This window comes from Oncorhynchus nerka, linkage group LG11 (assembly GCF_034236695.1).
Source record: "Oncorhynchus nerka isolate Pitt River linkage group LG11, Oner_Uvic_2.0, whole genome shotgun sequence".
In the NCBI taxonomy this organism is placed as follows: domain Eukaryota; kingdom Metazoa; phylum Chordata; class Actinopteri; order Salmoniformes; family Salmonidae; genus Oncorhynchus; species Oncorhynchus nerka.
In genome coordinates this window covers 63,433,831-63,450,288 of record NC_088406.1, presented here as the reverse complement: position 1 = coordinate 63,450,288, position 16,458 = coordinate 63,433,831, and the positions used below count along the sequence as shown (strand labels likewise).

The window sequence follows — 16,458 nt, the reverse complement described above, 5'->3', positions numbered from 1 at the left end:
GTATTGTGTGTAGATGGGTGAGAGAAAACAAATATTTAATACGTTTTGAATTCAGGCTGTAAAACAACAAAATGTGGAACAAGTCAAGAGGTATGAATACTTTCTGAAGGTATTGTAGCCTAGCCAGAATCCGAATGGGCGTCATTCCTTGGAAAAATCCAGGAGAGCTTCATTTAAAAAATGAATGCCAACAGTTTTATCTGAGTGCACAAATCAGTATGCCTACCTACCAAAGTCCAGCACTACTACCGCCCTTATGAAAGCCACACACTCCTGGCTGACAGCTACAGACTCCAAAAAAAAAAAAAACGATGGTGAGGGTGTTACTTGCTGATATGTCCAAAGCCTTTGATTGAGTAGATCACACAAAGCTCATGCAACATCTGTCTGACATTGAACTGTGTCAACTTTACTAGCCTGGCTCCACAGCTACACCACAGGAAGAAAGCAGAGGGTGATGGCAAATGGCATTTTTAGCCCTTGGTCAGAGATCACCTTTGGTGTGCCACAAGGGGGAGTGGTTGCACCATATCTGTTTCTCATTCACATGTCCAACCGAAAAGTTGTCTTCATTGACACTGGACACTGGATGATGTAGGGCTGTCCCGAGCCATACCATTAACCAGCATCAAAGAGGTCATTTCCATGGGCTTGGAGGCAACGCAGCTGGAGGAGTGGGACACATCCAACAACATGCTCCTGAATGGGAAAAGGTCTGTGGAAATTCAGATATGTAATTTCTAGAGACCATCCACAACCCGCAACACTAATCCTAGAAGGACAGGAAAAAACAGTGGTAACAACAACCAAGTATATTGGTTTTCATCTAGACTCTAACCTTAGTGGTGACACACATGTGGAGCAGTCAGTGAGGAAGGCCTCAAAATGTCTGCACTTTCTGAATGTTCTTGCCAGAAATGGCCTACCCACTGAAGATCTGGTCACAGTCTATACTATTTTATTTTATTTAACCTTTATTTAACCAGGTAGGCAAGTTGAGAACAAGTTCTCATTTACAAGTGCGACCTGGCCAAGATAAAGCAAAGCAGTTCGACACATACAACGACACAGAGTTACACATGGAGTAAAACAAACATACAGTCAATAATACAGTATAAACAAGTCTATATACGATGTGAGCAAATGAGGTGAGATAAGGGAGGTAAAGGCAAAAAAAAGGCCATGGTGGCAAAGTAAATACAATATAGCAAGTAAAACACTGGAATGGTAGATTTGCAATGGAAGAATGTGCAAAGTAGAAATAAAACTAATGGGGTGCAAAGGAGCAAAATAAATTAATGAATTAAATACAGTAGGGAAAGAGGTAGTTGTTTGGGCTAAATTATAGGTGGGCTATGTACAGGTGCAGTAATCTGTGAGCAGCTCTGACAGTTGGTGCTTAAAGCTAGTGAGGGAGATGTGTTTCCAGTTTCAGAGATTTTTGTAGTTCGCTCCAGTCATTGGCAGCAGAGAACTGGAAGGAGAGGCGGCCAAAGAAAGAATTGGTTTTGGTCAGACCTTGTCTGGAATACGGTGGAGTGCTGTTAGTTGGATGCAGTAAAAAGCAGCAGGCCCACCTAGACAGGGTGCAGAGGAGGGCCTTGAGGATCATCTCCATTGTTGGAGCAGTCCAACCACAGCTCCCCTCACTGCAGAGCAGGCTGCAGTGCATCTGGTGAAGGACATGCACACTCTTGACCATCCACTGAATTATATTTTCCCTCCAAAAGAGGTAACTACACCACCACACTCCTGAGAAACAGCCATCAACTGTCCTGTATAACTGCCCATATGAACCGCCTGCGAAACGCCACTCTACCCACTGCTATCAGACTGTATAATAACGCTAGCTCTTAAAAGGTTCTCCCAAAAATTGTATATATTTTTAAATCACATTTTAATATTTCAATTTCCATAATGAAAAATGTCCTGTAAATTGTTCAATATTCTATGTATGTCACGTATTGTGTGTTATGTATTTTAAATGAGTGTTTTGCAATGATTAGTAATGTAAATTCATCATTTATTCAGTTTAATCTGTGAGCAAGAATAAATCAACTCAAACTCTTCATCACGTTCTCTCTCTAGTTGGAATGCTGCAATGCCACGATCAAGACTGCGCGGAGCCGGAGAGAGATATGGCTCGGAAAATGTACCTCAATCCAGGAATGGAATACAGCGGTGTACTCCGAATTATCCCAAATGACAAATCGAGAAGATTGAAATACTTCCAATTGTTAATGAATGTTCGTTTTTAGTCAGCATGCTAGGCTAGGCAATCCGATAGCAGCCCATTGGATTCCATGAAAAGGCGATGCCTAGCGTTGGGGTGAGTAGCTACAGGAAGTGTTATCGAATCCAATAGGCTACTCCAGTCAATATAGACACTGTTATATGGGATGATAATAAATAACATCGTCGCTGCTGCAAGTTAGCTAGATAGTGTTGGCTGTAGCGGAGTTGTCTTGGTGTCTCTCTCTCTCCGTCTGCTCGCTCCCATCTATCTCTCTTTCATGTTCTTCTGCTGCTGCAACAATAAAGTATCTTCTCCCTCGCATAGCTGTGTTCAGGTTTAAAACGTAGATAAAACCACATGTATTTCAAATATCCGGATATCAGACAAAAATGATTGTTACTATTCGAATAGTAAAATTATTTCAAACTCCTATCTCTACTTTCTGCATAGGTTATTATGTACCCATTTACCTGTTCAATTGTCATCTTAATTAATGAGGGACATTGATTATTTTAGAACTTTTATGCCGTAGGAGTTTAGTACAACTGCCACACGGGTGTATAGTATCATAACCCAATAATTAAAGCAATTTTAGTATTTTCTTTACTCTTTGCCTGGTCAAGTCAGTGTGCACACTCCACAAAATACTGCTGACAGTTCTTTTTTGAAATAATTATGATAAACGTGAGCTTAAAAATGAAGTTTGGTAATTACTTTAACATCTGAAAAAAAAAAACAGGGCAAATATCAGGGACGTCTCTGAGGGATGGGTCTTTTCAAACTCCGAAACCATTTTCAGTTCAGCATTTAGTAGTCATGCATGACACAGCATAAAGTGGACGTGTCAGCCAGTTCCACTGAAATGCATCTAGGGAGGTATCGACTGGGTGGTAATTGTTTCAAGCATTATCGTGTGTGTCAAAAGCGTCCGTTTATTGTAGGCTATTTCCAAGATAACTGGGCTGATATTGTCAATAGACGTTCACTTTCGTTTTCGGCCTTGCGTCAGAAGTAACTATTCGAAACTGCATTTATATTTGTTTGTAGGCGTGTTTTCTTTTATGCCCTCTATAAATACAGTTTCATTTAAGATTCATTTTCGTTTCCTGCTTTGTTGATAATGATGATGATTAGTCTTTCTGTATGTCATATGGTTGGTTGCGGTCATATAAACCCATCATTGAGTCCGAAACATCGGCAGGTGCCTCTCCTTCAAGTGTTAGAATCTGTATGGACTAGTTTAAGAATAATACACAACAATGATTTCATGGGGAGAGGATAGTCGTAATGGCTTTGGTTTAGTGAAGCCGAATGGTTTAGATACGACTAAAACGGATATTAGTTGCGTTAATTTGATACACCTTAAATCTCAAATTCAGGGTCTGTCCGCAGGTAACAGTGTGGTCGCGTTTATCAGAAATAATGGGAGACTAGTGTCTGTCGCACGGATTCAAGAGGACCTAGATGGGAGAAGATTCACAGGGAAACTGAGTAGGTCTAATCTCCTTAACAATATATTTTTATAATATATTTTCTTCAGTTGTCCAGTCATATGTTTTGTGTGCTTTAGAGAGTGTGACATGTAAGGAGAGGATTCGGGCTCTGAGTTGTGGAGATTCTCATGCTGTTTTACTGTCTGAAGAGGGTCGGGTTCTCTGCTTGGACAAAGCCAACATTCTCAGGTGGGTTCCATTCCATAATGATACATTTATATGTAGTTTACCTTAAGGAATTGTCACCCCTTCATTCAAATAGTTAAAGTATAAAAACAATTTGTCATTTAATTCAAACGGGCCAGCTAATTTTAGTCATCTTTCTTCTTTCCCCCAGCCCATTGGGTAACCTATGTAACCGACAGGTAACTCAGGTTGCATGTGGAGACCAGCATTCAATTTTACTAACTCAGGGTAAATGACCATTAACACACCTCTAATCGCTGTTTCACAATGCAACTTAACCAAAACAGTCTAACCTTTCAAAACTGTAATTCTGTACAATGCTCTCATTGTATGGTTGCTTACTTCTGATTTCTGTTCAGATGGTCAGGTTTTCACATGGGGTCAGAACACCAGCGGTCAGCTGGGTTTGGGGTGGGGCGAGCCACGCGACATGTCCATGTCCCCCAAGCCCCTGAAGTCTCTATCAGGGATCCCCCTGGTTCAGATCACTGCAGGGGGAGAACACAGCTTCGCTCTGTCCCTTTCTGGAGCTGTGTTCGGCTGGGGCAAGAACACCGCCGGGCAACTGGGTCTAGGGGACACAACAAGTACAGTATACATTACACAATAGCATATGTGTTGACTCTTGTTAAATATATTTAAATAATCAAGGTCCAGACCGAAGACCATGAACACTACATTATTTGAAACAGGTGTGTTCGTGTTGGGTTTAAACAAAAGTCCTCCCACTCAGTAGTTCTCTCAGGCTGCAGCTGGAGACCCCTGATTTATCTATTATCAACCACATTTTTTGGTGGTTGAAATGATGTTTAAAAAAATAAAGAAAAGTACAGAAATGTGCCTTTATCTGTCTAAAAACAATTTTAACCAGGATGAGAGAGCACAATGTGTCGTGTGTTTGAGGGTTATGTGTTGTACATAAATAATTATAAACAATTATATATAATAATAACAATAAATTGAACCCAATTTTCTGTAGACAGACGTGCCCTTTGTGATGTTGTCTGTGCCCAATAATGCTTGTGCCATTTTTTGTGCTGCTACCATGTTGTGCTGCTACCATGCTGTTGTTGTGTTGCTACCGTGCTGTGTTGCTGCCATGCTAATGCTTAATTCATTTATATTTTTAATCCCAGACCCCGTCCCCGCAGGAGGCCTTTTGGTAGGGCCTCATTGTCAGCAAGAATTTGTTCTTAACTGACTTGACTGGTTAAATAATGTTTAAATAAAAAATAAACAAAACAATTGAAATGTTTTAGTTTTTAGTTCCCTGTAAATTTGCATTGAAACATCCTCATTAACGTAGAGGAAAACACTATGATAACTGTCTGGGTTGATTTTGTTCTAGGGAGGTGTGGTGTTCACATTTGGCTCAGGCCGCTATGGACAGCTTGGACACAACTCTCCGAGATGAACTACGACCTCGAGTGGTGGGGCAACTTGGTGGATTAAAGGTGACGCAGATAGCCTGTGGAAGGTAGGTTACACTTATTAGACATGATGATCTGGAATTGACAAAATGTTGTGACACAACAAAAATGTATGTAGGACTGTTTTCATTTTAGAATAAGACCTTTTTAGAATTCATTGTTGATTTGAGAACTGTTTTCTATGTCCGTTTGCCACATTAGACACCATACATTAGCATTTGTGGGGCCCTCCAATAAGATCTACTCATTTGGGCGCGGAGAGCAAGGGCAGCTGGGAAATGGAGTAAAGATTGATCAGTCTGTGCCCCTTCCAGTACAACTGCCAGGTAAAACGTTCACTTATGGTATAACATTAGCCAGAGTACACGCTTTTTCAGAACAGATCAAACTTGAATAAAAGTCCACTCAACAAAATGCTTATTTCAATACTCAACTAAAATAACATGAGGTAAAACATGAAATAACATTAACTTGATCATCAACTATTTTTTGTCAACATTTCAGACCAGATTGATGACCAGAAAATTGAACACATTTTTGCTGGAGGAAACCATTCCTTTGCGTTGTGCACTCTTGGTCAGGTATGGACACAATTTGGTTTGAAACAATGAGTTAGCAAAACAGGACATAGTTTGTCCTTTGTACTTAACATTTCTGTGATACGTTGCATCACATTGTCATCTTCCCAGGAGTCTGAAGAAAGGCCTAACAATCTCAGGTCAAGTGTGGGCAAAGTGACACAACAAGCTATAGATGAAGAAATCATTGACAAATGGATCTCGGAATGTGATTCAAAGTCTTGGAAAAAAGGACAGAAGTAAGTATGATATAAGTAGCTATAATTTACCGTTGTTGTTATTTCCTTATTTTGTTTATGTACGGTCACATACTGAACTGAAAAATTACTCAAACTTGTAATTGCAGGGAAATCACAAAAATGTTTTCTTCTGCATCGTGTTTAAATGGGAGCTTTCTTGATAAAAGGTAACAGTATTTAATATTGGTTCAAATACATGATTGTCTTATGTTTGAAATATTACATTATCAATGAATATTGATTTAAATATGGCAAAAATATTGACAATTATTTCTTGCTTTTTATTAGTTGTGACAAACATTACCAAACCTCACCAAAACAGTCTGGCCTGGATTATTCACTCGTCCAAAGCGCATTCCGGAAGCTGGCGAAAAAGGGCAAAGTTTTGACTGAGGTATTTTGTGAATATATTGATAAATTGATATGTCATCGATCCTATTCTGACATTTATTCTGACATGTATCTTGAACGAGGACGATTCACACACCTCTTTCATTGCACTAGGTTGAAGCTGTTGTCCAGCACACACTACTTCCCTCCCTGTATGAGGAGCCCATTGGAGTGGAGGGCTTGAGGGTCTACCTGGTTCTCCCTGAGCTCCTGAGGGTCCTTCACAAACAGCACAGAAGGACAGATCTCACCGAAGCCGTTGCTGCTGCTATCCTCAGACTGCACCCCGACAAGCTGCAGGTCCTCGGTAATGTTGCTGTCCATTTAAAAATGTTAAGTGTGTCACCCCAAATTCAACTAATCAACAATAACCTTGTCGCAGATCTGTTTATGCTTTCACCAATAAGAAACTCTTTACCTTGGTCATTCGTTGCCGTGCCAAATATGTTGACATAGCATGGTATTGATAGTCAGAGGAGTTGGCTAAAGTGCAACCAAATCTGGATCTGGGTAAATCACAAAGTTCTTGATGATTTGAAATAGGTTTGTTTGTGCTGAGCTAAAACACACATGCACACCCTGAAGGACGAATTCTATGCCCTCAGGGAATGTTTTGAGAAGAAATTGCATAATTAATCTCTTCGTTATCATGTCCTGTAGTTGACTGGTGGTCCTCACAGAAGCTCTCTGTCACGACCAAGCACATTAGGGTGTGGAAGAAGGCCCTATCGGTGAATCTGACAACTACCCGTATCCGCACCCCTGGCCTCAAACACCTGTTCCAGGTCCTCGACCATCTCCACAGAGTCAGTGTCCATGCATCTCTGCTCTTACAATTCATTTGATAAAGTTGTTAACCATTTTGAACAGGCAACATCCGGTCCCAACATGGTTCCAGAGTCATTTTAATGGAGCCTATGTATTTACTTTATTGCACAAATCAATGAAACCGTAACTGAGAGTTGATGAAATAACATTTTGCTGAGACACAATTATATTTTGCTAATACGCTTAATTTATTTATAAAGTTTATTTATAATTTAATTTATTTATAAAGTATTTGCTTGTCATATTAAAGCTGCTTGACTTTTGTATATTATTTAAAAGGCAAACCAAAAGGCTTGTGGGACTCAGACTGTTCCCGACAGTTCCTTTTGTTTGGAGGATATTGAGTTCAATCCCAAGTTTCTAGAGGAAGATGTGAAGCTTTGGCGTTCATGGTCAAAGCAGGTAAGAAAAGTAAAGTTATCTAGTCTCAGTCTTGAGGTGTTTGTTTGTTGTTTTGTTAAGATTTAGTGTCAAAGGCTGCATCTCAATAGAAGCTTCCTCTGCTTCATCTACAATGATCTAGAAAAACAGACAATGGTGGTTTCCTAATAAGGAAACACTTCGTAAGAAGTGTACCAAAGTGCAGCGTGGTGTGAATCCATTCTTTTATTGAATGACGAAAAACACAAAGAACACTTAAACAAAGTGCCGCTTATGCTAACGAGTGCTTACACAGGCAACTACACATAGACAATAACCCACGAAATACCCAAAGAAGATGGCTGCCTAAATAGGGTTCCCAATCAGAGACAACGATAAACACCTGCCGCTAATTGAGAACCAATCTAGGCAACCATAGACCAACATAAACACCTAGATGAAAACAACCCCATAAATCTACAAAAAACCTAGACAGTACAAACACCCTAGAATAAGACAAAAACACACATATCACCCATGTCACACCCTGACCAACCAAAATAATAAAGAAAACAAAGAATACTAAGGTCAGGGCGTGACAGTCTGTCATTCTTTTGACAGGAAGGAGTTTGTTGACACCTATGTGAACTACATCTTCAACCAGTCAGTAGAGGTGGTGTTTGAAGAGTTCAGGAAAGGCTTCTTCAAGGTGTGTGACAAGGACGTGGTGGAGTTCTTCCAGCCAGAGGAACTGAGGGGAGTGATGGTGGGGAAGGAGAATTTCGACTGGGAAACGCTGAAACAGGTCAGAACCATGTTTTGTTACTACATGACTGAAGCTCAATCCCAAATCTACCCTGAGTCAATTGTCTACATCTGAGAGCATTAGAAAAGTAAAAACATATAATATATGCAGAAATGTCACCTAGCCTATCAGAGGGCAAGATGGAGCCTTAAAAAACAAGTTTCCTGGGGCTGATTTGGGATTCATGGTGAACATGTTCTGCAACCTGGCCAAAATGTTTTGATACATTGATTTGAAAAGTAGTTTGAATGGTGTCAAGTGTCTATTGCTTCACCATATATTAATTGAGGGCATTTCCCCCCTAGAACACTGTGTATTTAGGAGAGTACCATGCTGGGCATCCCAACATCGTCACATTCTGGGAGGTGTTTGAGGAACTGACAGAGGATCAAAAGAAAGCGTTCCTGTGTAAGTATGTAACGTTTTCATTGTAACAGATGAACCAATAACGTAGGCTACTGAGAATAAAGTTCTATTCTGTCATTCACTGCCCTCTCCCTTTACCACCTTTGCCCCTTTAGTGTTCCTGACTGGCTGTGATCGTGTGCCCATCCTGGGTATGAACCAGATCAGGATGAGGGTCCAAACCCTTCTCAACTCCTCCCAACAGCATTTCCCAGAGGCGCTGACCTGTCACTCTCTGTTGCAGCTGCCCATCTACTCCTCCAAAGAGACACTACAGAGCAGGCTTATAGAAGCTGTTGGCCACAACAGAGGCTTCTGGAATGAATAATTGGTGTATAGTGTTGCTTCTGTGTATAGTCCTCTCCTGTGTTCATCTTTTCATTGTTCCATAGTTGAGTTTAAGATTTGGATTGTTTTAATGTAGGGTTGTATTTCAAATCCTAACTTGAGATCTGTGCGGTACTATGACATTATCATATTGCATTCACCTAATTTTATTAAAACATTTATAAATCAAAAAGTACAGCATGGTTTGTGCCTGCACATTAAACAACACATTAACAAAAATGATAACAACCAAGATACAAGGAAATCCCAAAGTATTTGAAATAATCTAAATGTTAAAAGGAAGCATATCAGGTTTTCAGTTGAACACAAGAACTATTCATTTTACAAGACCCACCAAATGGTTCATTACAGAAATCAATGAGAGCATAATATCCCTGCAGTTAGGTGGCACACAATAAGGCACAGATCATTTAACACATCCTTCTCAACCATGTTCCCCCAATTCACAATATAGGGCAGCATTGAACTCAAGACGCTCTATAGCGCAGCGCACTATAAGATACTTTTAAAGGTAATTTACACTTGAGCAGACATGCCAGCGTTTACCATGAATGTGATCTCAGTGAACATCGGGGACACGGCCTTTAAAAGGCGTATTTTGGGTTGCATCGTGCCCTGACATAAAAAATTATTTGAGCACCACTGACCTCAACTTATATTTAGAGTACTACTGAAGTTCATAGCACTTCTAAATGAGTAATTTTCCTTTGTGAACATGATTCCATTTCCAAAAAGACATACATACTGTTCAAATGACGAATACTTAATTCCCTTTGAATAGAGATGTGAACAAAGGGTTTTAAGACACTATATAGAGGTCATGTTATTAAAGGTACAGTCACCCGTGATTAAATTACAAACATTACTCTTTGATTTTTAAAAGATGAGTGAAAAATAGATCACTTCCAGATCAGTGGAGGCTGCTGAGGGGAGGGCAGCTCATAATAATGGGTGGAACGGAGTGTTTGATGTATTTCATACCATTCCACTGATTCCTCTCCACCAATTACCACAAGCCCATCCTCCCCAATTAATGTGCCACCGATCTGTGTTCCAGATAAATACAGTAAGTATATTTTTGATCAGCGATCATCATGAGATATTTTATGTAACAGCGCCCTCTGGTGTTTGTGATCAGACTTAACCGTGGCGTTCAGGAACGAGTTGTTGGTGAACTCCACGGTACAGGGCCCGGGGCAGCATGGGTCCCCCTCCAGCTCCAGCGGTCACATTGTTGGGCGCGGCCGTGCTCAGGATGATAGCGGGCACATACAAGGTTAACTGTGGGCCGCGAGCGGGCCAGTAGCGGCCCAGGTTGAAACCGTTGATCCACACCTGGCCCTAGAGATTAAAACAAAACAAAGGAAAATCATTCACAAAAAAGGCTAGAAATAACGTACGTGTTCAGGTTTCAGTAGTGTCAGGGACCATGAACAAATATGTTGCACTAGGGTATATAAAACTAACGTGGTTCAGTAAACAGTGCTTATGTGATGAGTAACCTTGTCTGAGATCTGAAGAGGTGTGTCTAAGGCTAATGCCTCGGCTTTAGCTCTGAGGGCTAACACACCAGTCTTGTCATCACACAGTTATACTGACCAAGACAATAAACCAACATGTGACATGGAAACCATGTGTTTGATGTATTTAATACCACTCCACTAACTCCGCTCCAGACATTAACATGGGCCCGTCCTCCTCAATTATGGTGTCACCAACCTCCTATGTTGCGTTTATATTTTTGTTCAGTAATAGATGAGCTGGTTAAGAAGCTAAGATTGTTCTACAGAACCAGATCGTTCCTTTCTCTAAGCAGTGAGAAGCAGATTATTCATTTTATCTGTTCTTGATTATGGTGACATTAGTTATCAGATGCTGCTACTCTTAAACCTTTGGATGCCATCTACCATAGTGCCCTTCGTTTGGTTACAGATGACAGTTTTGAGACTCATCACTGCATCCTGTATCAAAAGGTTCATGTGTATATATATATATATATATATATATATATATATATATATATATATTAGTTTGGGTATAAAGTATACATTTATGTTGTATATACAGGGCACATTTGCAAAAGAGGCCTCAGTCTTAATATGTCTTCCCTGTTAAAATAAAGGTACAAAAAGAAAATAAAAATATAATAAAAGTTTGGGTTGGCATTGGGCCTAGTGCAGATTTACCAAACCTTACAATGGTTTTGGTGTTTTATCATGGTACAATAAATCGAAATATAATGAACAAAGATACAGAGTATCTTTGGAAGTTGGACAGATAAGAATTGTGGAACAATGGCACTGCATAGAGCAACCATATGCATTACATATTTTACCAATCCGATTTGTTGTTTTTTATCAGAGTAGATGGGAATGAAATAGAATCGACTGAGTTGTTCGACTGAGTCATGAATCACTACATCTCCATCTATGAGATTTATGTCTGCAACTGACCGTGGCCCCTTTGTCTCCTTCCCAGTTTATGCACTTTATAAACCACTAGAGGGTACCGCGACCAAAGAAATCTCCACCGACAGTATTGCTGCCTTTATCAGATCTCTTTTGACATAAAATACCAACAGGTTCATCAACAGCATGTAAAAAATGGTTCTGTAATATGTCGATGTACACATTTCCTACTTTCACAAAACAAGCTTTATTGGGTTATAGATTCATAGCAACAAGCATTCACAAAGACGTGATTGCACAACTCTGTGTGACCAAACAAACAAACATACGCTTTACGAATAATTACCACAAAGGATACGTTTTGAATTTGTAATACATTTTAACCACAAATTTGATCAATAGGATAATATTTATGTTCAGGGATATGTTTAAAAATTCTGATGTAGCTAACGTGGCTAATTTTCAAACATCTCCTTGGGAATTCCCCGCCAAACCATGTATGAATCTAAGCATGAATTCAAAATCATACCAGATCATAATGGAATATGAAATTGTTGCCAAACACTCAGTAGCCCTCGAAGCACAGTGTCAGAGTTAAGATCATCTTTAACACCCCTGAGCTGTTATTTCTCAAGGCACCTCCAGACATGAGAGAGTTGCGGTTCTTGTTAGTGCAGCAGTAGGCATTCCAGTAGTAACTCGGAACATTGACTTGCTCGTTCTGGTCTACCCACATGCTTTAGTTCTGTCGGTATTGTGGAGAGCTTTCTCTGCAGCCATTGTTTTGGTTGTATTTTTTGATCTCACTCAAGGATCCTTTCTTATCCATTTGCTGTAGTGTTAGGTCAGGGGCCTGTTGCACAAAAGTAGAATTAAGACATCCGGGATAAATGACTCAGCTGAGCTCAATGAAGCCAAAACATGTGCGTCCAGGCTTAATTGGTTGCACAAAGACCAAGCCAGGATGAGCAGACACGGATTCATTAAGCCAGGTGAAACCAATCCTGGATAGGTGCGCGCTCACGGCTCACTCAAATAGACCCCGCCACAGATCACAGATTAACTGATTTACCATGGCAACTAGAGCCGCGTACTTTTCCCCGTCGGAAGCACAAATCCTCATGGAGGCATACGAGGAGGTAAAAGATATAATTAAGAAGAAAGGCAACACCGCCACAGTGATAAAGCAAAGAGAAAAAGCGTGGCAAAGTATTGCAGACCGCCTGAATGCGTAAGTAGTGCACAATTACACACTCACCGCTCCGCTGAAACATCACAATTACAATTCAAATATTTAATTCACATCTCCAAAAAATGCAGTTGTACTGTAATTATGAAACGGTTAAATTTTTAATTGAAATGCACTGCAGATATGAGTGAAATTGTGTAAAGTAACTCCATCACACTGTATAAAGCTATGATAAATTTTTTGATATTTTTACTGAAAACAAGACAAAAATACCAAGTAATTTTTGCAGTGTGACTCCATTAAATGTGTGTGTGTGTGTGTGTGTGTGTGTGTGTGTGTGTGTGTAGATTAAACATGAACGGGCCAAAACGGACATGGCAGCAGGTCAAAATCAAATACAAGAACATTCTGCAGAATGGTATGGTCCCTCACTAATATTTAACAAAGCACAAGCATATATTGTACCCAGAAGGTGCCTGCTCACACATTGTCTGTACTGTTTTAGCAGTGAAAAAGAATACCCACAGACAAGGCACGGGTGGTGGGTCACCAAAGGCTGACCTTACCCCAGCAGAGGACATGGCCTTGGAGCTAAATAAAGGCAGGCCCGTCTTAGAGGGGATCCCTGGGGGAAAGAGACGAGCATAGGTTCCTCCCAAGATGCCACCCGCTTCATTCAAGGTATGTCCTTCCATCTCTACATGGGATACAACCACATTCATATTGAATCAATTTGGACTGTCTGACTTTGGTTTACCTATTGCCTTGCAGTGCCTGGCAGCACTGTGTTCCTGTTAGAGCCACCAGCACAAGCACCAGACGATGCTGATCCAGTGAGTACTCCATCAAAGGCATACTGTAGGCCTGGCATGTCTTGTCTACTAGCTTCAATATGAATCCGATTAAATGTGATAGGGTGAAGGCCCCAGTGCAGCAGCAACAGCACATGATGGAGACGATGATGAGGAGGAGACCATCTCTGGATTCCAGAAGGCATGAGGTATCATGTTAAGACTGTGAAAGTACTATTTACTCTACAATGGTGAGGAGTCCTCATCAAAATCAAAAAATCTCATTTCTTTTACAGGACCCAGATGCTATACAGTGGGAAAACCAGCCTGGCAACATAGTGCGTATTAATAAAAGGACACCACATCCTGCCAAATTCCAGCTGCGCTAATTGTATTGTGTTCACAGAGCTCACAAGCTATCAGAAAGTTGTATGGCAACCACCTCCGGCGCCAAATAGAACTGGCAGACATAGACATTCAGTACAAGAAGAAAAAGATGGAAAATCTTGCACTGGAGTCCGAAATAAAAAAGAGGACAATTAGGAAACTGGACCTTGAAATAAAAAAACTTGAGGGAGGTGAGATATGCCTTCAATGTACACTGTATGCTAACTGTAACACAAATGTATTAATCATTATTTTTCTTTCCTCCCCCAGCTCCAAGAAGATGACACAGCTCAAAATAAAAATTAGGTATATTCTCGTAAAGTCAAGTGAACCATGACATATGAGCTCTTATTGTGAGCACACAGGACGGTGGCATCTTTCTAAGGTTTTTTTTTATTTTCCCAGCAATCAGTACAACCAAGTCATCGTTATAAGGCATCGCCCTCTTTTGCCCACCCCCCCAGCACCAGGTGTGGCCACTAGCCTATATGAAGGCCCAAAATTGTGTGTTCCTTTCTGCTCTGACAATGGCATGCCCATTCGTGCGAGATGTGGTGGATGAAGAAGCACTTGTGCTGAGGAGAGCCTTCAGGCGAGAAAGGGTCTTCAGGGACCGGTTGGACCCACTGGCCTTCCCTGATGACCATCTATATGAAAGATACAGGTTTTCTGCAGATGGCATCAGGTATCTATGCAGACTACTGGGTCCCAGGATTAAGCACCGCACTGCACGGAGCCATGCACTGAGTGTGGAGCAAATGGTTTGTGTGGCCTTGCGCTTTTTTTGCTAGTGGAGCCTTCCTGTACTCAGTGGGGGATGCAGAACAGCTGAACAAGGCCACAATTTGCCGCACAATAAGGAGTGTGTGTCTGGCTATCAAAGCATTAGCAGATGTCTTCATCTCCTTCCCTGGCCACAGAAGACTCTGTGACATCAAAGAGGAGTTCTATATGATTGCAGGTAAGAGGATCTACAAATGACAGGACAACTGTTAACACATAGTAGGATACTCATTACTTTGTGTGACAGGTTTCCCCAATGTCATTGGTGCAGTGGACTGCACACACATAAGGATAAAAGCCCCCTCAGGTGCCCATGAGGCCGATTTTGTGAATAGGAAATCCTTTCACAGCATTAATGTTCAGGTGAACATAACTTTTTGATATTGTCCATTGACGAACACTCTGCATTGCCAGTGATGTGCATTGATTGGTGTAATATTCCTCATCTTATGATTTCAGATGGTCTGCAATGCTGACTGTGTGATCAGCAATGTTGTGGCAAAATGGCCTGGCTCAGTCCATGACTCCAGAATCTTTCGGGCCTCTGAAATCTATCAGTGCCTATCACAAGGTAAGCCACACAACCCCTATTTATAACCATCATGGCTGTGTCAAGAATATCACTGTGTTTATGAGGTAGTAATGATGAGATTTTGTGTTTACAGGTGAATTCTCTGGTGTGTTGCTGGGAGACAGGGGTATGGCTGCCAGCCTTTTCTCCTGACACCTTTCACAGACCCCAGGAAGCACAGCAGGCCTACAACCATGCCCATGCCAGGACCAGAGTTGAAATGACCTTTGGCCTCCTGAAGGCACGCTTTCACTGCCTTCACAAATTAAGGGTCAGCCCTGTTAGGGCATGTGATATTACTGTGGCTTGTGCTGTCCTCCACAATGTGGCCTGCCTGAGGAAGGAGAGGGCCCCCAGAGTGCCACCAGCCATGGACTGGGACAATCCGGCAATCTTCCCCGATGACGACAGTGGTCGGCTGCTGAGGGACCAATATGTGTTGAATTATTTTAGTTCGTATGTGTGCTTTCAATTTTGGTTAAATATGTCCTGCGGTGGCAGAGGAATTTGGGTTTTTTTGGGTTCGTTTTTTGACGAATTTGGCCTCTTATGATGTTTGTGCGGTATACTGTGTGTAATACAAGGCTGCAGGGAGGCTACTGCATCCATTCATTTGTCTGTTCAGTTGATGTGTATGGATTTGTCCTGCATTTATTTTAGTGCGCAGACATGCAGGGTGTGTTATATACAGACCTTTGAATGTGTATGTATCATTTTGTATAATATGCTTGGATTCTGTGCTTTCCATCTTGTAGAGTCACTGTGACTTCAGTTTCGAAAGGAGCTGATGGTTTACCTGCTTTGTTTTGTCCTTACTCAATAAAGGAACATAATGTTACACATTGTGTTTTTATATTCATATGGAATGTGTATTTGTTTATATGACAGAGTACTAGGGCCACACTGAAGAAAAAGGATAAAGTCATACATTTATGAGGCTGGTTCTTTCTGCAGAAAAGCTACATTGTTTTTACAGTTTTGATACTTATGACAATGTGATACTTAATATTCTGGCACATCAGCATGTCTTT

General features: G+C 40.9%; 1 protein-coding gene and 1 pseudogene across 3 annotated transcripts; both read left to right on the top strand.

Annotated features, from left to right (window-relative positions):
- The first annotated feature begins 3,338 nt into the window (after positions 1-3,338).
- On the top strand, positions 3,339-9,473 carry LOC135573898 (probable E3 ubiquitin-protein ligase HERC4; annotated as a pseudogene).
- Positions 9,474-13,166: 3,693 nt separating this feature from the next.
- LOC135574019 (putative nuclease HARBI1) lies at positions 13,167-16,286 on the top strand. Of its 3 annotated transcripts, XM_065024733.1 has the most exons (11): positions 13,168-13,313; positions 13,401-13,576; positions 13,667-13,728; positions 13,811-13,895; positions 13,983-14,024; positions 14,093-14,264; positions 14,344-14,379; positions 14,479-15,034; positions 15,104-15,219; positions 15,316-15,427; positions 15,522-16,286. In XM_065024733.1, the coding sequence occupies exons 8-11, from the start codon at positions 15,025-15,027 to the stop codon at positions 15,578-15,580; spliced, it is 297 nt and encodes a 98-aa protein (XP_064880805.1). In that variant the 5' UTR covers positions 13,168-13,313; positions 13,401-13,576; positions 13,667-13,728; positions 13,811-13,895; positions 13,983-14,024; positions 14,093-14,264; positions 14,344-14,379; positions 14,479-15,024; the 3' UTR covers positions 15,581-16,286. The 3 variants fall into 3 exon arrangements, 2 of the variants coding, with proteins under 2 accessions (XP_064880804.1, XP_064880805.1); XM_065024732.1 differs by having other exon boundaries at positions 13,167-13,313; positions 14,479-15,219; XR_010465133.1 differs by lacking the exon at positions 15,104-15,219 and having other exon boundaries at positions 13,173-13,313.
- The last annotated feature ends 172 nt before the right edge of the window (positions 16,287-16,458 follow it).

What these genes read in the sequence shown, in the direction of transcription:
- LOC135574019 (XM_065024732.1), top strand. An exon ending in TGGATTCCAGAAGGCATGAG is followed by an intron (nt 13,896 to 13,982) that starts GTATCATGTTAA and finishes TTTCTTTTACAG; the next exon opens with GACCCAGATGCTATACAGTG. An exon ending in AAAACCAGCCTGGCAACATA is followed by an intron (nt 14,025 to 14,092) that starts GTGCGTATTAAT and finishes TTGTGTTCACAG; the next exon opens with AGCTCACAAGCTATCAGAAA.